This window comes from Sinohyriopsis cumingii, chromosome 10, assembly GCF_028554795.1.
Source record: "Sinohyriopsis cumingii isolate HCF-2022 chromosome 10, ASM2855479v2, whole genome shotgun sequence".
In the NCBI taxonomy this organism is placed as follows: domain Eukaryota; kingdom Metazoa; phylum Mollusca; class Bivalvia; order Unionida; family Unionidae; genus Sinohyriopsis; species Sinohyriopsis cumingii.
This window is the reverse complement of record NC_142970.1, coordinates 95152125-95171753: the sequence shown is the minus strand read 5'-3', so window position 1 is coordinate 95171753 and position 19629 is coordinate 95152125. Positions and strand designations below refer to the sequence as shown.

The window sequence follows — 19629 nt, the reverse complement described above, 5'->3', positions numbered from 1 at the left end:
AAGTTTTTTACGCGTAGATGGCGGTGCTAATTTACTTGCACAGAAACTACACAGTATTCCAAATGTACATTCTTGGGATGAAAACTGCTGATGATTTTATTGTTGTGGCTAATTTTTTAGAAGTTGGGGTCAACAAAAATTATAAATTTACAAGTATAATGTTTAAACTTAACATTCTCTTTACTGAGGGAATCCCATGAAACAGGCTGGGGTCTCCCGAGTTCCATGAGTGAAGAGTCAGGACTCATACTGAAACTATGTTGAGAGCCCTGCTGTTTGTTTCTGCCATTTCTGAACTCTGTTTCAACATATTTGTAGTTCACCTTCTATTACAGATTAAAAAGCAATTTCTAGTACGAAGTTACCACCAGTTAACAAAATTTGGTCTATTTCTTAAATAGGTAAATCTTTTTCACTGAAACCACCAAGTGTATTTGGTGATCAGTAACACATAAGCCTTTTCCTTGTATAATTATTATAAAAAAATGTATCATTTTCTTAATCAGTTGTAATGACAGTTACCACCAATAAAGATTTGGTTGGAATCTTGAAACACTAATGTATGAAAACTAAAATATTATTGGTAATTGATGATCAAAGTTTTGTCATATGATCCATGCTAAATAATTTAAAACTATTTTAAACACCTTATCAATACAACAGCATTTCTATTAACATTTCAGATTGTTTTTAAAGGTGTTATTTAAAACAAGGTAATAACAGACAATTTCACTGAGGTATTTCAGAAACTAAAGCCACGGATTATTCTCTTTGTAATTAGTTTTCAAAAAGTTATCATTTCCAGAGGCCAGTCACTCCAAACATCTGTATCATCAGCCCCCTTTCTTGCAAACGGTTGTAAAACACAGAGGATTTCTAATTAAAAAATGCTAATGTCTTTTGTTCATAAAATTCACATGCACTTTTGAATGAGAACCAAATCTGATGAAGCGATTAAATTTTTTGCCTAGAAGTAGCCCTTACATAAAGAAATTGCAATAAGCCAATTCTACCTCCTTGACTACTGCAGTGAAAAGTATGCATGCAATAAAAGCATTTTATGTAACAGTGGATCACAATCATCCTCAGTGCTCATCCATAACAAAGAGACAATACCAGGCTAGAATTCAGTTTCAGTAGCTGAAAATGTTTCAGTTCCTTTGGTCTAACCCTTTAGGTTGCAATAAAATTCACCAAGTCCTAATCATGGAACTTTTGTCAATTAATCTGTTATAATCTTGGGAATAAATTTAAACATTAGCAATAAATATTAAGTCCTACAACAAAAATAGCAAGCTAGAAGGATGTTTTCACTATTAAACTTAAAGCCTTGAGGATATCAAAACAATTATCTACTCGAATGACTTAAAGAGTGTTTTTTGCCAGTTATGGCATCACAGTAAAATTATGGATATCATTATATATCTGCACAAAGGTTGCCCTATATTGTAGGTGTTACCAGTGGATTTGATTTTAAACTCTTCTAATCAAATATTTTGGGTTCATATTTGAATTATGCTACAGGTATTGTATGTCATACTGAGGATAGCACATGGGAATGCCTTCATATGAAATATCATTGAGAAGTATAATGGAAGTGCAGTTTTGTGCTATATGGAATCTCAACCTCATGATGTGAAATACTTGAAGATCATTAGGCAAGCATACTGAGTTTTGTATCCACTCAACACTACCTCAAGATTCTGTTTCTACTAAACACTACCTCAAGATTCTGTATAAACTAAACACCACCTCAAGAGTCTGTGTCCACTAAACACTATATCATAATTCTGTGTCCACTGAACACTACCTCCAGAGTCTGTGCCCATTGAACAATACCTTAAGATTCTGTAACTGTTCTTGACTGCCAATTCATCAATGGAATCAAAATGACAAGTTTTGTGAGAGTCTCAAAGTACTGAGTAAAGAGTCAGACCAAGGAAGTAAATATTAATTTTTTATTGACATAACATTTTTCTTCTCTTACACTTCAAGATTAAAAACAAAATCTAAGATCAATTACGGCTGCCTATTACAATTAGCACAATACAATAATAGCACTCTGTAAGAATTCAAAAAATTTATCCAAGGAGAAACGTGAATAGAAAACAGCAGGTGTAATATGCTTATTCTAAGTATGTTTTAAATGCAATTAATGGGTGTTAGGGATTATTATTCTTACTGTAAACATGTCTTGTACTAATAATCCAATTAATGGGTACTAGGGATTCTTATTCCTATTGTAATCATGTCTTGTACTATTTCAATTAATGAATGCTATGCATATGTTCTGCATGTTCCGATAACTTGCTTTATTGTTAACTGATGGAATCAAATCCATGAAAAAAGAGATCTAAATTCCATGTGTAATATTTAACAACAATGTAAGTAATATAACTTCAGAGAGGTAATACGTATCACTAGGTTTTACCAACATGGAGTAAAACATGATATTCCAAACTATTTTTCCAAATTCTATAAAGACAGAAGAATCCCAAAGTGAAATCTTTTTCTTCTTTCAATGGAAAGAAAACATCCATTTCTGTGTCATGCCTACCATGCATCACATAACATGTAACACTATCAGCGTTGGATAAAATCAGATCTAAATGTTGCAAGACAAAGTAATAAATAAGTTTCACAATTTTCATGAATTACAAATAAATGTAGCATCTGTTAATTAGAATAAAATGCCCTTGGATTAAACAGTATGTAACCTTGGTACAGAACAGAATGGCTACCAAGACTAGACCACAGTTTTACTAATAATTTCTCCCTCCAAGTGAGATTTAAAAAAAATAGTATTCATATTGCCATTGTCCAATGCTACAAACAAGTGACTGGACAAGTGAATATTTCTATAGCCTGACTTTGGTCCAATGCTACAAACAAGTGATTGGACAAGTGAATACGTCTATAGCCTGACTTTGGGAGAAGTCAAATTCTTGGTCCAGCTAGTGAAAGTTTGTAAATACGAAAAAGTACAACTAATGCACATATTTTTCTTAGATTTACAGGTAGCATGTCAACTAATCTCCCATAGTCATTATTAAATGTGAGTTGGTTTCAACGTTAGTTATCAGCTGCACCATATATTGACACCTGCACTCAAGAGAACAGGCTGATTAGAGCTACTTCTTGGATTGATAATACTTAAATTTAGTACTGAAGAAATGGAGACAAAGAAAAGAAACCAAAGGTCCAAAATCAAGGAAAACTTTGTTAACATCAAAAGACTTGTACAAGAGTATCTCTTAAAGCCGTGGCAGAGATGGAATATTACTAGTGTTTTTTCCATGTTTTGAATATTGCTAGTGTTTTTTCCAGGTTTGAATATTACTAGTATTTTTTCCAGGTTTTGAATATTACTAGTGTTTTTTCCAGGTTTTGGGTAGTTTAAGGATTCCACAGACAAGAGATGATTCTGCAGAACAAGTTATTTTTTCAAAAGTCATTTGTCTGTGACAAAAGGATAAACAGAACAGGTGGAACAATTTGCGTGCATATATGGAATCATTATTCCACATATTATGTAGGTTTTAAGGATTAAAATACCATCCTGATTTATATCTGAGGATCATTTGATTTCCAAAAATCTAAAAAATTTCTCATCATTTTGTTTCGTCAAGGACTATGAATTTCCAGCTGTAGAGTTATAAAAAAACTACAAACGGTTTAATCCTTTCTCTGCCTTCAATGAATGTTCCAATGTTATTACAAATATCAGAAAAGAACAGAATATAAAATCACAGAGTTCTACGTTACTGTAATCTCACATCTACCACGTGATAATTATCACTGACATACTACTGTCATACTCATACATACACACGCTAACTTACATGCATGTAAATTTCACTATCTACCACTGTATTCGTCTCAGTCGTATTCAAGAACAACACAATAACACAATCAAATAATTCACAGAAACACAAAGAATCAGCAAAGACATTGTTATATTTCAATACACTCAGATGCCAATTAGTTACATGCAAATATACTGAATGATTTTTGTTGTGACTTAATTATTTTATTTGACTCAATTCAGTGTACTACAACAGGGTAGTGATTGTGGGACAATCTTATTTGCTGGCTAAAGTGTTAATGTATATTTGGCCCAGTCACATACTCAGCCTGACAAATATTCTTGTTGCCTCACCTGTGTGTAGTCACGATATGTACGTAACTGACCCTTACATGAATATTTCAAGTTTTATTACATCAGAAAGGTAAGAAAAATTTATAAGAATAATGGCATATGCACATTTTCATTCAATTAAATAGTGATACAAACAAGAGGGTTTTGCATACTTAATTAAAAGCAAAACTTTCAGTTAAATACAAATGATTATACAGCATAAATTATTGACAACATGCATTAGATCTACTTATCAATAAGTCAATCATACAGACATACGTTCATGTTCAGACAACCTTAGTAAATCCTTGCTCATCTCTTTTTAGTAGTCCAAGTGCTAAGGCATTGCATTTTATGTTGGAAAAAGTTATTAGAAACATGTTCTGAATGATGCTTTATACTTTATGATGTTGTTGTTGTTGTTGTGGGGTTTAACGCCATTTTTCAGCACACGATAGGATATGTATGGCGGCCAGTATTAATGGTGGAGGAAGAACCCAGGAAAACCCCGGGAAGAACCACTGACCCACGAGAAGCTACTGGCAACCTTTCTCACATACCCACATTGGTCGAATCCAAGACTCGAACCCACGCAGACAGAGGTGAGATGGCAGTGATCTGTAATGGAGAGCGCTTTAGACCACTCGGCCACTTGGGGCCCCTATACTTTATGAAAGGTTTAATTTGATTTGTGAATCAAAAGGTCAATTGGACCTGATTTTATACCAGATCTGTCAGAGATCTACTTAATGATACAGAGAGCTTGATTTTAATTAGACTGCATGTGAATAGAACTGAGATTTGAAGTCGTAAATCTTTCAGATTTAGACATTTCAAATGACCAGTTTGTTCATGCAAAATGCATACACTAAAATAACTTTGTGACTTTCATAAAAATGATCTCCCTTGTATTACAAATTACCTTCATCCATTTAAACTCTAAAGGTAATCACCTCATATCATTTTCACAAGATTAAAAAAAAATTCAAAATTGGATCCAACCAGGTCTATTCACACATTTCCTTACTACACACTCACACAAACACGTGCAGTACAAAATATATGGATTATGTACAGGTTTCTTTACAAAAATTGTTTTTCTCACAGTTGATCAGCTGATAAAAAATATTACTAACTGACAACTAATTTACTTTCAGTTTACTAACTGACAACTTACTAATTTACTTTCAGTTTACTAACTGACAACTTAAACCTTTGCTTTCAATGTACTAGATAACAAGTTGCAACTTTACTTTACTTATAAAACAAATTCAAAACTTAACAGGTGAAGCCTATTTGAAACTATTAAGTGGACATAGGTAACAATTAAACCAGAGTGGTCTAACTGAAGGCCCATGGGACACATTTGGCTGGCAGGTAATTTTATTTTATACTATAACATATATATGTATGGCCTACTAATGAGAGGCCTATGGAGATGTTGGACCACTCTGAATGATACTATTTCTGTATATTGTTTGAAATGAAGGATGAAAGTACAATTATTTGGCTATAGCTACAATCTGATTCAAACCAAGATCACCAGTATAAAAGACATCTGACAGGTAAGATAAAAGTAATCTTTTGCTGATGTCAGAAATTTTCAGTCAACTTATTTTAATTAACCAATCAGATAAAGTGCTGCATTTCATGCTAGAGTGAATTATATTTAGTAATTATATTACAAAAATGATGGTCTCATTACTTTTTGAAATATAATGGCTGTAATTTGATTGGCGAATCAAAAATCAAAAGAGCATGACCTTGTATTTATGTATCTATCAGATATACTTGTCATAATTAGATCTTGATTTTGACATGATTGTACCATGATTACTAAAATATATTTTTCGTAATATAGAGGTGGTCACGAAGGCATGTTTTTAATGAAAAAGCCCAATAAAAGGCATTGTGAGCGAACTCTACTAAACTGCTATCTAATACTGACTAATTATAATAAAGTTTATTATGTAAAACATTCTCAGTACTCCTTAGTCTCGAATAAAACATGAGCTGTCTAAAATAATGAACTATGTTCTGTGAAATGTGATGAACCAAATCATGTATTTTAATGGATGCATAATAATTGCAACAACTGATGAAGAAAGTTTCTAAATGACTGCTATGAGGAATGAAATTGTCCTGTAACCAGATGTTTATATAGAACTCCTGCGTTATGAAATCTCTGAACCGATGGCCTCTATACTGTGGTTTTTCCTTTATATGGATGGGGTGTCAATAAAATTGGGTCCTTTAGATGCACAAATTATATATATATATATATATTTATGTCCAGTAACTCAGAAATTTTCTCATGGGGGGCAGACCTCGAAAATTTTATAATTCTTAATAGCATGACCATTGGTATGCACTAATGGTGCAACTTTATGTGCAGTGGTTTATATAACAGATAACATACAGTTGTTGTTGTTCTAGGGTTTTAACGCCAATTTTCAGCACAATATAGGCTATACATGGTGGCCAGTTTAACTGGTGGAGGAAGAACCCTGGAAAACCCAGGGAAGAACCACCGACCCTGGAGAAGCCACTGGCAGACTTTCCCACATACCCATGCTAGCCGAGCCTTGGACTCGAACCCACGCAGATAGAGGTGAGATGGGAGTGATCCAGAATGGTGAGCGCTTTAGACCACTCGGCGATAACATACAGATGTGCTTCCATAATGACCTGGCTTGGCAATAACTGTTGCCATGGATGCCTCTCAGGGTGAGCTCATGAATGAAACAAATGTGAAGGATTAATCATGACATCAGAATTGTTTTAACCATTCAAGTGACTGACCTCTGTTGTTGGAATATTTTTGTTCTTTTATCTTCTAATTTTAGGTATTTACAGTTTATTCATTCAAATGAAATGCCTATAAATAATGTTGACTTTGACAGAATCAAATCCATGAATTTAAGTACAAAAAATGGACTTTTAAAATAAATAAAATCTACATAAAAAATGATACCCAAAAAAATATACAAAACCAGAGATGGATAAATGTATATTTATCTGAAAAGATGGAATAAGTAATCATAACCATACTGTACAGGTGGCTACAATATACAGGTAAAAACCACAACAGGTCTGACATTATATATATATATATATATATATATAATGTACGTAATTCAAGCTAAAAGGGTTTGGGAAGGTGAAAAATGACAAATGTATTTCATGTAATCTCCTGTACATTCTCCACTGCAGAATTATAACAAAAATCTTTTGTGTTAATATTTTGCTTACTGACAATAAGTGGGTTGCAACAGGTTATAAACAATTCGCAAACTCTTAATCCTGATTAAATAAAATGACATTCCATGTATTATGAAGACTACAACTGCCATTTTAGCTACAAATGTGAAATATCTAAAACCAATTTACTTAGAAAAATAATCTATTTTTAATTTCTGGATTATTGTTATTGATCAAAGACTGAAAAGGATTAAGAAAAAAAAAAAAAAAACCTGATACCATCTATCAGTCTATCATGAAACTGCCTATAACTTTCTTAGTTACGACAACATTGTGAGAAAAGTGTTCAAGACCAACAACCCATTGTCTATTTGATGATACATGCAGTGTCTAAAGGTCAATCGTTCCAAACCCCAAATCCATACTCCTGGATTGAGTTTGATAGAGACATACAATCTGTTGTTGTATAAACACAAATCAAGCCAAAACAGAAACACGCATTTCCATAAATTTTCATGGAGACTTGAGATATGAATAGTATGTGTATAACATTTTATAGCAAGTGTAAAACACAAGGTTTGAAAAAGTCTCCAGAAAGAGGGGAAAATATATATATCTTATAAAACAGAATCTGCTTTATATAATACTATCTGAGAATTATGTGTGGTAGATTGTTTAATGGTATGTAACCACAATTATGGCTATGTGGTACTAATTTAAAAGTAAAAAGAAGGCACAGGAGATAATTCTGTCTTGTAGATTATGTTTAATGGCATGCCACCAGAATAATGGCTCTATGGTTTAAAAAAAAGAAAGATATGGCATGGGTAATTCTACATATCAGCTATGATCATTTTTACCAATACCAAGTGTTATTTCTATTATCAAATGCATTGTACAGTGATCCCCATCTTAAGTGGTCCCTCTGAAAAGGAGGTTCATTTTCCTTTTCTTGCCCGACACCCAAACACTGAATTTCAAACAGTTTCATGTCATCAACAGGCCAGTCTTTTCTATGAGGTCTCCTCTACACTGCAAAACGTGTGGTCATGCAAGAATGGGACCACTGTACAAGTATATAAAAACACTATGGACCCAAAGGAACTATCTGCGCCAACAGAACTGACTCTCACCAATATCACTTCAAAATGGCCACCATAATGTCCATGGTGGATAGCAATTAGGTTTTCATAAAAAACGAGTTAAACATAAGTTTTGTGAAAAACCCATGCCCATGTTACCATCCATTCAAGTGGAAAGTGATAAGATTTTCTGGGTGGCCATTATGGTGGTCATATTAGATCTGTACCATTTTCATTTAGGATGAACTAGAAATTATAAATAGTCTGTAGGCGATAACATTACGTCATTATGACCATCCACTGAAAAGGAGTCGTAATACAAAATGTTAATATGACCACCAAGGTGACCATATTAAAGATGGGACTGGCACCATTTTCATTTAGGATCAATTACACATATGAAGTCTTCTGACGAAACCCACATACTCGTGTGATTATCTGTCCATTACAAGATTATCAAGACAGTTGTATTGGTGGCCATATTGGATAACAAATCAGTACCATTTTTATTTATGACTCTAGCTCCCAGCTGCCTTAGTGAAACTCCCATGTTGTTATGACCATCTGTTCAGGAGTAGTGACACCATTTTTAATATGGCTGCTACATATTCTCACTGGATGTCCAAGAAGCACTGTTTTTATGTAGGACTGGCTAGACCTTGGAATGAATGTGTTAAGTTTGATGGCAAACCTCAGAGTATTTATTTTTGAAGGTGTAGGAAACAGGGACAACTTATGCTGGATGATGGACTGGACCTATTATTACCAGAATAGAGCTAACGCTGAAGCAAGTGAAGTGATTTGCACATCTTCAGATGCTGACTACTATGTACTAAGTTTCATGGCAATCTGTCAAAAGTTGTGGGACTAGATGTGCTAATGAAATTATACTGCACTGAACTACATGACAGAATGATTAAATTGATTGTGTCATACAATACTACATTTTTGCAAAGGGCAATAACTAAAACAAAAGTTGTTGAAGCAAAGTGATATGTTGCTCTGCACAGCTTTTGGCCCAAAATATTTACCAAAGTTTCATGGCAATCCATATAAAACTATGGGACTACTTCATAATATCATATAATGCTACATGATAAAATATGCAATAAAATAAATTGCAAGAGCAAAGTGATTAGCCTGTAGCAATCCATCAAAAATGGGGTTATTTCTTATGGGTTAAATGCCATTTTTCATCACATAAAAATCTACACATGGTAGTCAGTATATCTGGTGGAGAAAAAACCCAATAAGAACCACTGATCCATAGAAACTACTGAAAAGTTCTCTCACATACCCATGATGACTTAGTAGAGACCTGAATCAATGTGGACAGGTTAGATGTGTACCACCTGTAGAGACAAGCACCTTAGACCACTTGGCCAGTTGGGGTCCACATAAATTGTGAGACACATTGTGTTTATGCATACTGGATGGACAGAAATGAGGATTGCTACTAAGGCAGGGATATAAAGTAAAAAAGAGAGAGGACAATAATTATCCATAGAACTAGATGCATGTCTTAAGTTAACGGCAAGCACATGATCCTGTATTCTTTGAAACTTTTTGAAGCATGAAACACAAGTTCAAGCTAACTGCCCTAAATTAGATAAGATTCAGGAAGCAAATCTAGGTCCATGAAATTCAGCCATTATGGAGAGACACTAACGTATGTTCTGTGAGTTCTCTGACTCTAACTTTTCTTTTCATAAGTGACACACTCAACATTCTGTGGCCGCTTAGAGTTTTCATGGTCAAAAAGTTTCAAAAATATGGGACATGGTCTTACTGAAACTCTTGGTCTGTTTCACATTTCAGTGGCATGGTCTTATTGTAACTGAGACTCTTAGTCTGTTTCACATTTCAGGGGCTTGGTCTTATTGTAACTGAGACTCTTGGTCAGTTTCACATTTCAGGGGCTTGGTGTTATTGTAACTGAGACTCTTAGTCTGTTTCACATTTCAGGGGCTTGGTGTTATTGTAACTGAGACTCTTAGTCTGTTTCACATTTCAGAGACTTCATCTTTCTGTTATAAAGCTTTTTACAAACTTGCGGTCATATTTTAATAGAATCTGAAATGAAGATCATGAATAATCTCACACAACTAATTTTTGTGTAAATTATATAAATAAAAAATTCTAAATTGCAAATTGTTCGGTAAATCTATTAATCTGTTGCAACTTACATGTTATATGATCAGACCTAACAGTTATGATTAGAAAATGCAGGTACCATTCAACCTGGCCTGGGATGAATTCTAACACCATATTCATTATCAGCCACCGAATTCATAAAACTTTTAAAGTATGTCTTGCAACTTTAATAAATCTGTAGAAATTGTAGATAGCTTGTGCAAAATCTCTGAAACTTTGCAAAAATAATAGAAAAGTTGCAGAGCTATAAATATTATGGTTTCTATACAATCATAACTGGTAGGTTTAGATATCTGTAAATTCTCAAACTGTGTTTGAAAGTTGCATGAATTCACAGCCAGGTAAGAAATTCAAAGAAAGGGGTCATTAACTATTCTATCAGCTTAAACAAATCCCAAATAAATTTATGCAGACTTTTATCCGAATTGGAAGGAGAATGTATTTCCACCTGGAAAACCTGGAGGACCGCCAAATGAGAAGCCTGGCCCACCACCTCCAAAGAATGCCTGGAATATCTGGTTAGGATCTATATGATCTGAAAATAGTAAAGATATATCCTGTGTTCTGTACTATTTTTACCACTCGATATGCGATTATTCAACATTTTGTAATGAAGACATAGAATAATTAATTCTTAGAGAGTCAGACAATCAGACAGACAGATGCATCATTATATCTCAGTGCCACTTTGGAAAAATGATCAGAATAATGTGACACTGCCTGTGCGTATATGTTGTACAAGAATAGCTCTCACAAAGTTGAAGACAGAAACTTGTTGGGGTTCTGTAGATAGGCAACAATGTTAAAATTTGGCAATAGCCCCTGTGATGGGGTAGTCTTGAATAAATAGCCCCTGTGGTGGGGGGGTAGTCTTACATAAATTAACCCCCAAATTATGTAGCAAACATGTCGGAGAATTTGACCACGTCTTTACTGGCATGAAGTGTCATCTCAAAAAATAATCAAGAGTGTCCCCAGACTTACCATCATCTTTAAGATGAATTTTGATATGCAAATAAAACTGGCCTGATTAGACACTATGTGCACAGATGCTGGGGATGAGAAAGGATAAAGAAGATGAGCACAGAGGTATGTGTTTTAAGACTGGTTTCGTAATGGAGACCAGCACTTCAGAATTACAAATTTGAAAATGAGATAAGCCCAAATTGGTCATCTATGAATATCTGGCCAAAACATAAGAAATTTCTCATGCTATTTAAATTTTGTCACTAATGAATAATGTACACAGGGAAATTATGCCTTATGTTTTCAAAAACTGATGATTCTGGAACATTTTTGTTCATTCAAGTTTTTGTGATTTACAAAAATTACAATGTTCAAATGTACCACAAGATACGGTTTCCTGTAATTACCAGTATGGACATGTTTAAAAGAATGTGAAATTATAGTAAATGATGATCAAAGCACCCAAGGCACAAGACCATAATATCAGCATACTAAGCAGTATGGCCAGGTAAGGTGATGAACCCTATCCCTGAATACAAACTCACCAAAACCACCTCCTTCCAGATCCTCTAGATCATGTCCATTGTCATATCTCATGCGCTTCTTTTTATCAGACAACACACTGTAGGCTTCACTGACTTCCTTGAATTTGACCTCCTCCTCCTTCTGTTTGTCCTGTGTATCATGAGAGTGACGATCTACAAATGAGACATGAGAAAGAATAGTTCAGTATAATAGAATGGTATGCTTTGCACTTGATCTCACTGTCATCATTGATGAAATGGAAACCCTTAAAAACATCCTGTCAGAAACAAAAACTGAACTGAAAATGATGTAATAAAAATTAAATGTTTGTCATCATGTAATTCACCAACTGCAGATTATAAAATGCATTTCATAATATAATAAAAAAATGACAATGCCTCCTTACAAAATGTCATTTGGTAAGTGCCTGAGGTCTCACTGGATAGTTTCATATTTTGGCACCTCCCTAATTTTTAAGATAGAAGGCATGAACCTAATCATCATACGCCTAACATTTATACATTAACACAGAAGCTAAATCTGTAATGTGCTTAGATTTACTTTGACTTAGTCTTGAAAATGGGTTGGCTTGTTTGGTGACTGCCTGTCACAGTTAGGACAGCATAACTTGGGCTGCAAATGAACAGCCGACTTGGCACACGTATTTATGTATGTCTGCTACAGAGGTAAACATCTAAAAATCGAGATGGTTGAGGGGTGATGGAAAGTATACTAATTTGTTGATAGTACTAGTGAACTTTATTCATGCATAAGGCACATACTGATACTTTAGCTGCCTTCTCACAGGAAAATATTAAAAATAGCTTTTTGCTGTCAAAAATAATTGTAAAATAGAAGTGGTGGTGGCAGTGTTGGTTGAATATAAAAGCCACCAGTTGTATAAGGAACTGATCTGATTGCTGCAGTAAAAATTTCACATGCATGCTTTCTACAAAAATCATTAGTTTGTTTTATTTGCATCTTCAGTGTAAAATTATTCTCATTTTTTTGCAATAGGTCATTGTTGGATGAAAATTTACCAGATAAACTGTCAAGTATGACCCAATTCTGAAAGTGCTTAAATGATGTAGATTAATCTATTTAACGCCTTACTGTCAATGTAATTCATCACACTTTACCTAGCTTGTCTACCATGTGCCACAATAAAACAAGTTAACCCTGCATGCATACTGGATGCTATTACTGAACAGTCTTATTAGTACAGACTGTATCTTGCATAATGAGTTAATACAACTAGTTTATTTCAAACCATATTCTTCTTACCCATGAATAATACTCATAAACTGCCAGTAGATTTTAGGGATATGGGCTCTGTTCAAGCTCTCACAGATCTAGGTGATCTTCTAACTGCATTGATTGGGCACTTCCAAGTTACGATGACAAGTTAATATTAATGAAAGTTACAAATTTCAGTGCTCCACCTAATACGCTAAGGGCAGGGGGGCATGGAGTCCACTGTACTTCAAACTCTGGGACACATACAATTTTAAAGGGACAAAGAAAATACTAGATGGTACTTATTGTGTTTGAAGTGGCAAATATAAAAATGAGAATTCTATCTGAATTGAAAGTTTTTCCACTGTCACTTTTATTGTCAGCACCTTTTCTTAAGATGCTTTTTTTATTGCAATAAATGTTTATCAAGTACTGAAGAAAGCCATACAAATATTTGTATATGTTTTAATATCTGGGTTGACTGGTATAGAACTTTACATTCCAAACCTGATTTAACTTTAGTGCCCACTCAACTTTCATTCCCATGTTTTCTTAATTATTTTCTGGACTAGAACTAGGAAATTAAAGTCCGGGGGAAAGATTTTATGTTAGCAAATATAACACAGTATAATACCAGAAATATACAAGCACAAGTCAATAGAATCATGCATAACATAATTAATGACATAATGGGAATAGCTTTATTGGAAAATTAAATATTTGTGCACACAGCACACAAACAGTATAGGAAAATAGTGGCACATACACTTTTTGTTTCAATCAATCATGGTGGGTCCCATATAAAATAATGATACCCATAAATTCTAGTAAAATAGGTTTCTTTGATAATACTTACTCAATCATAATACCTTAGGAGAACTACTACTGCCTCACAAATCCATCCCTCCCAGGCAAAAGTGTTAGCTAAAAAGCTCAAAAGTTATCTGCTCACCTAGGTCACATATAGAGTGATCTCCCCATGACAATGGGATTTGCACAAAATGCCATAAATTTGTTAGTTAAACTGGAACAGATGGCATGTTCTTTATATGGATGTAACTGTGGGAAGGCTGGAAGGGTGTATGTGTATTATGACTGGATAAGTATTATCGAAGAAACCAATTTACTGAAAAAATTGGTTTCTTCTTAAAATATGTTATGTAGTCATAATACCTTTGGAAAATAGGTTAGAGGTGGAGGGAGATACATCTCAATTTGCTACAGCTCACTACAGACTTGCATGTGCATATCAATTAAAACTATAACCAGAACCATTGTGAAGTCACATATGCTACCCTTGCAAGTACGTAAATACTATAAGTGATGGCAAAGTGATTTAATTGCAGAGGCAGAACTTCTTTTGCTGTAAGAAGAAAGAACGGTTGGAAATATAGATGGATTATACTTCCTCTTTGAAGTGAAGTCTCCTCCAACTTGTAAGTGTAGAATTTCCAGAAAGTTGGCAAAGTATTTGGCGAGGTATCTTTTGACAAGAGCATGCTGCTTGACTTGAACAGAAGTAGTAATTGATGAATTCACAGGATTTGGCCCAATCCCAAGGGGAAATCACTCGAACTTGGTTGACAGATAACTTTTAGCTTTTCAGCTGAAAGCTTTTAGTCTGGGAGGGCTGGATTTGCGAGGTAGTAGTAACTCTCCTATGGTATTATGATTGGGTAATACAATTTGAACAAATATTGTTATATCTTCACTAGAATTTACAGTTGTAATCAAGGTTTACTGAAAAGCCTACAAAAAAGTAGTCTCTCACTAACGCCACTCAGTTTAACATGCAACTCTTGCACACCTGGGCAGGTATGAACAAGGATCTGATTGTACCAGTTTAATTTTCTTCAATCAACATTACTTATTTTATTCCACTATGTTTCTGGCCAATGGATCCAATCATAAAGTGTCTACTCATTAATGACTATTTTTGCAGCTTAATGTCCAAAACTCCAAAATCATTACTGCAATATACCTCAGTATGAGGTGACCTCACTTGTATCAATGTAAACTTATCAAGGTTTTAACTTTACAAGAAAAAGTAAAGAAGCACCCCCTCCATCTCAGTAAAAGGGGTCAATTTATAAAGAAGAAATAAAAGCAGGACCTGAAAATGTGATGCATGATTCTCATGAATTTGGCTTATGTTTTGCCACAGCATGACTTGATGCGATGTGTGATATTCAGGAATTTGGTTTATTTTTTGCCATAGAAAAATTGGCATGAATCTGCAATCACTCATCCTAAAATAGACCCTGCACTTGTATGCCTACTGTCATCAGTATTATAATGAAGTATAACTCTAACAGGATGTATTCAAACTCTATCTTACCAGGATGATGTACCAAAGCTCGCTTCCTATATGCTTTTCTGATCTCATCATCTGAGGCATTCTTGGCTATTCCTAATATTTTATAATAATCTTTTCTCTTGCTCTTTTTCAATTCTAACTTTGCTTCTTGTAATAATTTCTTATTTTCTGAAATAGAAATAATTTATATTTATATTAACATAAAAATGCATATCATGAAACTAAAGTCTGCAAATTTAACTTTGTTATTTCCAAAACCTCATCAAACTGCTATCCACACAAAACAATGTAACTACTTTGTTTTCAGTGACACATGATCAAACTGCTGTCCAACTGTCCACACACACAAAACAATGTAACTACTTTGTTTTCAGTGACACATGATCAAACTGCTGTCCACACACACAAAACAATAATGGGGAATATTTTGTTTGGTAGAAATTAAACTGTTAACAGACAGGTCAGTGTTACATAACATGCTCCATATCAGTTCCCACAACAGGACCTGATCTAGACAACATTTTCCTTGCATGAGGGAACTGCATTCTTTCTTGTTTTGAAGAGAGCATTGAAGTGCCTTCCAAATTTAAGTGAAGACGTGGTAACAAAGCATTTTTAACGCATTCATGCAATGCTAAATAAAAGAGTGATAACCAAGATAAAAATTGCATCTGATGAAATGAAGCAATCTAGCATAGCTGGAAAAGTGTAATTAGAATCACCAATGACTAGCAAGTAGTCTGTTTGTAAATTTGTTTTATCTTGTTAAGAATGCAAATGACAAGTTTAAAGATGATAAACCTGTGTCTGTCTTTAATCTGCATACAGGAAAATGACCAATGATAAACCTGTGTCTGTCTTTAATCCTCATACAGGAAAATGACCAATGTCAGCATATATGAACCAGCACCTGCCTACCAATAACAATCCTTCTAAAGATGACAAGACCTTCAAGCTGATATGTTTATCGATAAAGTATCATACAGTAGGTTGTTTATGATGCACATCAATATGTGGCACCAGAGTGTACTTTCACCCCTATGTAATATACTCTGACTTTAGATGGGTGTATAAACAGTGAAACAGTTATGACACTTTCATACATGCCAACCCCTGGCGAGGAAAAAGTGTAATCCAAGTGAACAAAAAAAAAAGAGTAATTCACGCAGAAAAAGAGTAATCCACATATAACATGATAAAAATTCAATGAGCATATGTACAAAATGATTTATTTATCCCTCTGGAATTTTAACATCAATTACTGCTTCAAGTTTTCGTATATAACACTGTCATATATAGCACTTTGAGCTTTAAAAAAGCAACAGTCTCTCATATTGCATTTCAAAACCCAGCTGAGACTGAATGTTTTGCTCACCAGCAGAGCACTAAGTGCTGGGTTACAGAGCCTTGATCTGAATTCAGTTTTATTTTTGTGAACAATACTGAACAATCTCTCTTACAGTCAGCATTAGAATGATAAAGAACCAATATTCCTTTCATAACCTGACAAAGAAGAGGAAATTTATATCTTACAGTTATTGGGTCTTTTAGCTGGGAAATAAGATGAAAAAAAATCAACTCTATCCGTATGAAGCACATTGTCAGGTAGAGTGGAGTGCCAACTTGATACTTCAGGAGTTCTTCTAATTTATCAGCAGCTTTTCCTGCAACATGGTGCATCATATGACAGAGACAACCTGATATGTACAATGATGGAGGTTTTCAGAATATAGAATGCAACTCCTTTATGAATTCCAGTCATTACTGATGCAGTATCAGCTTAAAATCCCATACAAATATGCCAGCTTAAGTTTATTCAAAGTATTATCAAGCAAATAAATAAAATGTTTTCTCCAGTGGAACCTACTGTTAAATCTGGTAATGAAAGAAGAGCACTCTGACTTTGCCCTTTTCGTTGTCAAAGTTTCTTATACAGACTGGGTACAACTTTTTGTCATAATCACTACTCCTGTCTGCTGCAATACTAAACAGCCCAATTTTCATAGCTTCTGCAATTTTAAGTGAAGTATCTTCTGCTGAACACTTAACAATATTAGATGATTTTGGTCTTGCACATGCATATTTTCTGCAATTTTGGAATCAGGAAACATCCGTCTCAACAAAGGACCAATGTAGTCTTCTACTGCTAGAGGTTGTCCATGTTTTATTAAGAACTCAGTAGATAACGCATCTGCATTTATAAAATTCGTGTCCACAATTTAGTTCTGCTGTATAAAAAGAAGTTACTTCAGTACTGGAGTTAGTAAACGAGCTAATTCAAGGTTTCTTTGTTTTACCACCACGACCAATAATAAAATCCTTTCCACGCAGCCTGCAAGGGGCATAAAGATCCCTAGAATGGAACACTGTATTGTGTAATTCATGTATTCATCTCTGAATCGGTTTTTCGTCTTTTCCTAACCCATCTGTGAAATTTTTGAAAAACATTTTTGCTCTAACATGCATCAACTAAAATAAATCTGACTTAACTTTTAGCACCAAATACCTAAAGACTGGTTCTGTTCTGAATTAGAACAAAGAATCTGTGAGCAAAGATTAAAAGTTAGAAAACCAGTCTGTTCTCTCCTATCTAAGCCATACAGCAGCTATAAATATAAACAGAGGTCAAAAGTTGAAAGTAGAAACCAGCATGTTTCTTGAAGTAGGGCAACTGCTATAAATAGAATATAATACTGTTAGGAAGGTGCATGCAAGTCTTTGGACAAGCATACTCTTATGTCGTAGTTACACAGAAGCCATCTTTTCTAGAATACGGTCTGTGGGACTAATGGGATGTTAATAAAAATGAGAAAACAAATTATTAATTTTTCTGGAGGGGGATATACCAAAAACGCGTAATCCGAATACATTTATGCGTGATGTGTAATTTGGTGAAAAAGAGCACAATGATTACGTCAAAAGCGTAACGGTTGGCATGTATGTACTTTACCTCTGGATCTATCTATTTGGCAGATCTTTTCATAATCCCTCACAGCCTCTTCATATAGCTCTGTGTCCATATAACTGAAACACAAAGTTTCATCACTGTTTATTAAAGAAGCAATGAAGCAAAAATGAGAAATCTACTTTCTGCTTTCCACCCAAGCCCCCCATAAGCACTTCTGTAAGAACACTCATTCAAAATGAGCCATATAATCAAATGTACCTTACATAATCTGATCAATAAGTTGTTTTTTTAATGCATTCTAAAAACTACCCTGACATAGTCTGATCAAGCTGTTTAATGCATTCTAAATGTACCCAGAGAAGTTGTTCAAAGCATTCTACAATGTATCCTGCCTTAGTCTAGTCATTAAGTTGTCAAGTTCATTATACAATGTATCCTGTCATAATCTGATCATAAGTTGTTGAGTGCATTCTACAATGTATCCTGTCTTAGTCTGATCATTAAGTTGTCAAGTGCATTCTACAATGTATCCTGTCTTAGTCTGATCAATAAGTTGTCAAGTGTATTCTACAATGTATCCTGTCATAGTCTGATCATTAGCTTGTCGAGTGCATTCTGCAATGTATCCTGTCTTAGTCTAATCATTGTCAAGTGTATTCTACAATGTATCCTGTCATAGTCTGATCATTAGCTTGTCGAGTGCATTCTACAATGTATCCTGTCTTAGTATCATCAATAAGTTGTCAAGTGTATTCTACAATGCATCCTGTCATAGTCTGATCATTAGGTTGTCGAGTGCATTCTGCAATGTATCCTGTCTTAGTCTAATCATTGTCAAGTGCATTCTACAATGTATCCTGTCTCAGTCTGATCAGTAAGTTGTCAAGTGTATTCTACAATGTATCCTGTCTTAGCCTAATCATTGTCAAGTGCATTCTACAATGTATCCTGTCTTAGTCCTATCATTATCAAGTGCATTCTACAATGTATCCTGTCTTAGTCCTATCAATGTCAAGTGCATTCTACAATGTATCCTGTCTTAGTCCTATCATTGTCAAGTGCATTCTACAATGCCTCCTGTCTTGGTCTGATCATTAAGTTG

General features: G+C 34.4%; 1 protein-coding gene across 1 annotated transcript in view; it reads right to left on the bottom strand.

Annotated features, from left to right (window-relative positions):
* Positions 1-1944: 1944 nt before the first annotated feature.
* The window catches only part of LOC149790603 (dnaJ homolog subfamily C member 7-like), a 60453-nt gene continuing 42768 nt past the window's right edge, over positions 1945-19629 (bottom strand). The window contains exons 10-13 of the mRNA XM_089972705.1: positions 18570-18643; positions 15641-15787; positions 12087-12239; positions 1945-11110 (exon numbers count right to left, since the gene is read on the bottom strand). Of these exons, the coding sequence (XP_089828831.1) occupies positions 10992-11110; positions 12087-12239; positions 15641-15787; positions 18570-18643 (493 nt within the window). The 3' untranslated portion in view covers positions 1945-10991. The remainder of the gene's footprint in view (positions 11111-12086; positions 12240-15640; positions 15788-18569; positions 18644-19629) is intronic.